The 5,732-nt window shown below is 48.7% G+C and overlaps 1 protein-coding gene across 1 annotated transcript in view; it reads left to right on the forward strand.

The window, feature by feature from the left end:
• The first annotated feature begins 306 nt into the window (after positions 1 to 306).
• Positions 307 to 5,732, forward strand: part of LOC111979614 (aquaporin-4-like) — a 13,435-nt gene continuing 8,009 nt past the window's right edge. The window contains exon 1 of the mRNA XM_070449028.1: positions 307 to 318. Coding sequence (XP_070305129.1) covers positions 307 to 318 — 12 coding nt within the window. The remainder of the gene's footprint in view (positions 319 to 5,732) is intronic.

Raw genomic sequence — 5,732 nt, forward strand, 5'->3', positions numbered from 1 at the left:
TTGAAAGGTGCTGTTGCGCCTTCTTCACCACACTGTCTGTGTTGGTTGACCATTTCAGTTTGTCAGTGATAACAAGGGATACTACAATTTTATCACAATTGGGAAAATAATTTGTTTAGTTCAGCATGTTTACAATTCTGATAAGAACAGCAGTTCTGAGTAGGCTATGATTACCAAAACAAAATTGTGCTTGGTCATGTGTCTCCCTCTGTGCAATTTGTATGCACAAGATCTTGTGGGCGGGAACTGCTCTGCCCTCACGCTGAAGTATCGACCCCTTTCTGTGTTTGAAAACATTGCCACACGATGGCAATGCGCGTAAGTTGGTGGAGGACCACAGAGGAGTTCTTATAGAACTCCAGCAAAAAAATTCAATATTTACATGTTGCTTAAAACCTCTCTGGGATATGTGGGACGGTAGCGTCCCACCTGACCAACATCCAGTGAAAATGCAGAGCGCCAAATTCAAATAAAATACTATAAAAATGTAACTTTCATGACATCACACATTCAATAAACCAAATTAAAGCTACACTTGTTGTGAATCCAGCCAACGTGTCAGATTTCAAAAATGCTTTACGGCAAAAGCAAACAATGCTATTATCTGAAGATAGCAACCAAGCAAACAAACACAGACCATCATATGTCAACCCCCCCGGCGCAACACAAAACGCAGAAATAAAGATATAATTCATGCCTTACATTTGACAAGCTTCTTCTGTTGGCACTCCAATATGTCCCATAAACATCACAAATGGTCCTTTTGTTCAATTAATTCCGTTGATATATATCCAAAATGTCCATTTATTTGGCGCATTAGATCCAGAAAAACACCGGTTCCAACGTGCACAACTTGACTACAAAATATCTCAAAAGTTACCTGTAAGCTTTGTCCAAACTTTTCAAACTACTTTTGTATTACAACTTTAGGTATGTTTTAACGTAAATAATCGATAAAATTGAATACGGGATGATCTGTGTTCAATACCGAAMGKAAACAATGTGTAGCATGCTTTCTGGTGACGTGCCTCTAACAAACAGTACACTTCACTGGAGCCTCATTCTGAACATGGCTACTTCTTAATTTCTCAAAGGAAAAACCTCAACCAATTTCTAAAGACTGTTGACATCCAGTGGAAGCGATAGAAACTGCAGGAAGGTCCCTTAGAAATCTGGATCCCCAATGAAAACCATTGAAAAGAGAGTGACCTCAAAAAAAAATGTGAATGGTTTGTCCTCTGGGTTTTGCCTGCCAAATAGGTTATGTTATAGTCACAGACATGATTCAAACAGTTTTAGAAACTTCAGAGTGTTTTCTATCCAATACTATTAATAATATGCATATATTAGTATCTGGGACTGAGTAAGAGGGAGTTTACTCGGGGCACACTTTTCATTCAAACGTGAAAATGTCGACGGCTCTGTCTCCAGTCAGTCAGACGCCTCTCCGTCAGTCAGCGCTCCTCTTCAGTCAGTCAGACACTCCTCTTCCAGTCAGTCAGTCAGACACTCCTCTCTCCAGTCAGTCAGTCAGACACTCCTCTCTCAGTCAGTATCAGACACTCTCTCAGACAGTCAGCATGCTCTCTCCAGTCAGTCAGTCAGACACGCTCTTCTCCAGTCAGTCAGTCAGACCTCGCTCTCTCAGTCAGTCAGTCAGCACTCAGCTTCTCTCCAGTCAGTCAGACACTCTCTCTCCAGTCAGTCGTAATCGCTCTCTCCAGTCGTCAGTAGACACTGCTCTCTCAGTCAGTCATCAAGGACACTTCTCTTCCAGTCAGTCGTAGACGCTCTCTCTCGCAGTCAGTTCAGACGCTCTCTCTCAGTCGTCAGACGCTCTCTCTCCAGTCCAGACCTCTCTCTCAGTCAGTCAGACGCTTTCTCCGTCAGTCACACTCTCTCTCTCAGTCAGTCAGTCAGCACTCGTCTCTCTCTCTCCAGTCAGTCAGACACTCGCTCTCTCCAGTCAGTCAGTTAGACACTCGCTCTCTCAGTCAGTCAGACACTCGCTCTCTCCAGTTCAGTCAGTCCAGACACTCGCTCTCTCCAGTCAGTCAGTCAGACACTCGCTCTCTCCATAGTCAGTCAGACACTCGCTCTCTCCAGTCAGTCAGTCAACCACTCCTCTCGTCCAGTCAGTCAGTAGACACTCTCTCCTCCAGTCGTCAGTAGACACTCTCTCTCAGTCAGTCCAGTAAGACACTCTCTCTCCAGTCAGTCAGTCAGACACTCGTCTCTCAGTCAGTCAGTCAGACACTCTCTCTCCGTCAGCTCAGTCGTCAGAACCTCTCTCGTCTCCGTCAGTCAGTCAGACACTCTCTCCTCAGTAGTCAACATCTCTCTCCAGTCAGTAGTCAGACATCTCTCTCAGTAGTCAGTATCTCAGACACTCTCTCTCAGTCAGTCAGTCTCAGACCTCTCCTCCCTTTCCATCTCTTCAGTCAGAGTCAGACACTCTCTCCAGTCAGTCAGACACTCTCTCTCCTCCAGTCAGTCGACACTCCTCTCTCTCCAGTCAGTCAGTAAGACACTCGCTCTCTCTCCCAGTCAGTCAGTCACGACACTCTCTCTCCGTCAGTCACAGTCAGACACTCTCTCTCCAGCGTCAGTCAAGTCAGACACTCTCTCTCCAGTCAGTTGTCAGACACTCTCTCTTCCAGTCAGTTAGTCAGACAATCTCTCTCCAGTCAGTCAGACACTCTCTCTCTCCAGTCAGTCAGACACTCCTCTCTCCCAGTCAGTCAGAGACGCTCTCCAGTCTGTCAGACGCTCTCTCTCCAGTCAGTCAGACGCTCCTCCTCCAGTCAGTCAGACGCTCTCTCTCCAGTCAGTCGACGCTCTTCTCTCAGTCATCAGACGCTCTCTCTCAGTCACGTTCAGACCTCGCTCTCTGCCAGTCAGTCAGACACTCGCTCTCTCCAGTCAGTCAGTCAGACAACTCGCTCTCTCCAGTTGTCAGTCAGAACTCCTCTCTCCAGTTAGTCAGTCAGGACACTTCGCTCTTCTCAGTCAGTCAGTCAGACACTCTCTCTCCAGTCAGTCAGTCAGTCATCGTCAGTCAGTCAGTCAGTCAGACACTCTCTCTCTCAGTCAGTCAGTCAGACACTCGTCTCTCCTCAGTCACGTCAGTCAAGTCACACTCTCTCTTCCAGTCAGTCAGTCAGTCAGACACTCTCTCTCCAGTCAGTCAGTCAGAACCTCTCATCAATCATCAGACATCTCTCCAGTCAGTTGTCAGACACTCTCTCTCCAGTCAGTTTAGTCAGCACCTCTCTCTCCCAGTCAGTCAGACACTCTCTCTCTCCCCAGGTCAGTCAGACGCTCTCTCTCAGCTCGTCAGACGCTCTCTCTCCAGTCAGTCAGACGCTCTCTCTCCAGTCAGTCAGACCTCTCTCTCCAGTCAGTCAAGCTCTCTCTCCAGTCAGTAGACGCTCTCTCTCCAGTCAGTCAACGTCTCTCTCCAGTCAGTCAGACGCTCTCTTTCCAGTTCAGTCGACGCTCTCTCTCCAGTCAGTCAGACCTCTCTCTCAGTCAGTCAGAATCATCATGACCTCTCTCTCCAGTCAGTCAGACACTCTCCTCTCTCCCCAGTCAGTCAGACACTCTCTCTCTCCCAGTCAGTCAGAAGACACTCTCTCTCCCAGTCAGTCAGTCAGACCTCTCTCTCCAGCAGTCAGTCAGTCAGGACACTCTCTCTCCAGTCAGTCAATCAGTCAGACACTCTCTCTCCAGTCAGTCAGTCAGACACTCTCTCTCCAGTCAGTTAGTCAGACACTCTCTCTCCAGTCAGTAGTCAGACCAATCTCTCTCTCCAGTCAGTCAGACACTCTCTCTCTCCCCAGTCAGTCAGACACTTCTCTCTCTTCCCCAGTCAGTCAGACAGACGCTCTCCAGTCAGTCAGACGCTCTCTCTCCAGTCAGTCAGACGCTCTCTCTCCAGTCAGTCAGACGCTCTCTCTCAGTCAGTCAGACGCGCTCTCCAGTCAGTCAACGCTCTCTCTCAGTCAGTCAGACGCTCTCTCTCCAGTCAATCAGACGCTTCTCTCCAGTCAGTCAGTCACACTCGCTCTCTCCGTCAGTCAGTAGCACTCGCTCTCCGCAGTCAGTCAGACACTCGCTCTCCCCAGTCAGTCAGTCAGACACTCGCTCTCTCCGTCAGTCAGTCAGACACTCGCTCTCTCCAGTCAGTCAGTCAGACACTCGCTCCTCCAGTCAGTCAGTCAGGACACTCGCTCTTCTCCAGTCAGTCAGTCAGACACTCTCTCTCCAGTCAGTCAGTAAGACACTCTCTCTCCAGTCAGTTCATAAGACACTCTCTCTCCAGTCAGTCAGTAACACTCTCTCTCAGTCAGTCAGTCAGTCAGTCAGTCAGTCAGACACTCTCTCTCCAGTCAGTCAGTCAGTCAGACACTCTCCCAGTCAGCAGTCAGCATCTCTTTCAGTCAGTCAGTCAGACAATCTCTCTCCAGTCAGTAGTGCAGAAATCTCTCTCCAGTCAGTTAGTCAGGACACTCTCTCTCTCCAGTCAGTTAGTCAGACACTCTCTTCTCCAGTCAGAGTCAGGACACTCTCTCTCTCCCCAGTCAGTTAGTCAGACACTCTCTCTTCTCCCCAGTCAGTTAGTCAGACACTCTCTCTCTCCCCAGTCAGTCAGACCTCTCTCTCCAGTCAGTTCAGACGCAGCTCTTCACGCTCTCTCTCCCAGTCACAGCGTCTCTCTCTCAGGTCAGTCAACGCTCTCTCTCCAGTCAGCTCAGACGTCTCTCTCCAGTCAGTCAGACGCTCTCTCTCTCCATTCAGTCAGACGCTCTCTCTCCAGTCAGTCAGACGCTTCTCTCCGTCCAGTTCAGTCAGTTCAGACGCTCTCTCTCCTCGTCAGTCAGTCAGTCAGCAACGCTCTCTCTCTCCTTCAGTCATCAGTCAGTTCAGTCCCTCTCTCTGAAATGATATTCCATGTTCGATCTTTATATACCATTTGTAGAGAGCCTATTAAAAACTCATTGATTGCACAAAATGGCATAGTGCAATCCCTCACTGTATGTCTGATAATGTGCGCTCTTGCTGCTTAGCAGTGTGTGTGGAAGCCACTGATTCAATTTTCCTAAGTTTTAAATTGTTGTGACCACAGCAAGTTCCCTCCCTGGAGGGTTCAGTGAATTCCAGCACCACTCAGACCAGATGAGAATAACTTAACTGGATAATCATTTTTTAGTAAGGTTCATTATTATTTACACGTTCAGTTACCAGCATGATCAGTGTCAAGGACTTACAAGGATTCGGAAGCGTGTACAGCAGTCTAGCTCCATCTTATTCTGCGTGGCTCCATCAACGCAGGAAAACTCTCTGTTTTATCCCCAGAGGCTTGGCACATAATGTCAGCCGAGTACCTAGCCTCCCTGATCTCATCCTCCTCAGCCTGGGCTCACTTAACCTCAACTGCACGAGTTACTGCACTCCCTACTTCTTCCTCCCTTCAGCTGGGCCTCCACCATCAACTGTGGCTATGCCACTACCTCAGCCTCCCTTGATCTTTCCTCCCTACTCTGGGCTCCCATCAACTGGTCAGCCGAGTACCTATGCCCCTGATCTTCATCCTCCTTCCAGAGCCTGGGCTCCACCATCAACTGGCACGCTGAATCACTGCCTCCTATCTTCAGTGCCTCCTCAGCCTGGGCTCCACCATCAAACCTTTCAGCGAGTACCTAGTTCCGCCCTGATCTTATCATCCTCAG

This window comes from Salvelinus sp. IW2-2015, linkage group LG19 (genome assembly GCF_002910315.2).
Source record: "Salvelinus sp. IW2-2015 linkage group LG19, ASM291031v2, whole genome shotgun sequence".
Classification (NCBI taxonomy): domain Eukaryota; kingdom Metazoa; phylum Chordata; class Actinopteri; order Salmoniformes; family Salmonidae; genus Salvelinus; species Salvelinus sp. IW2-2015.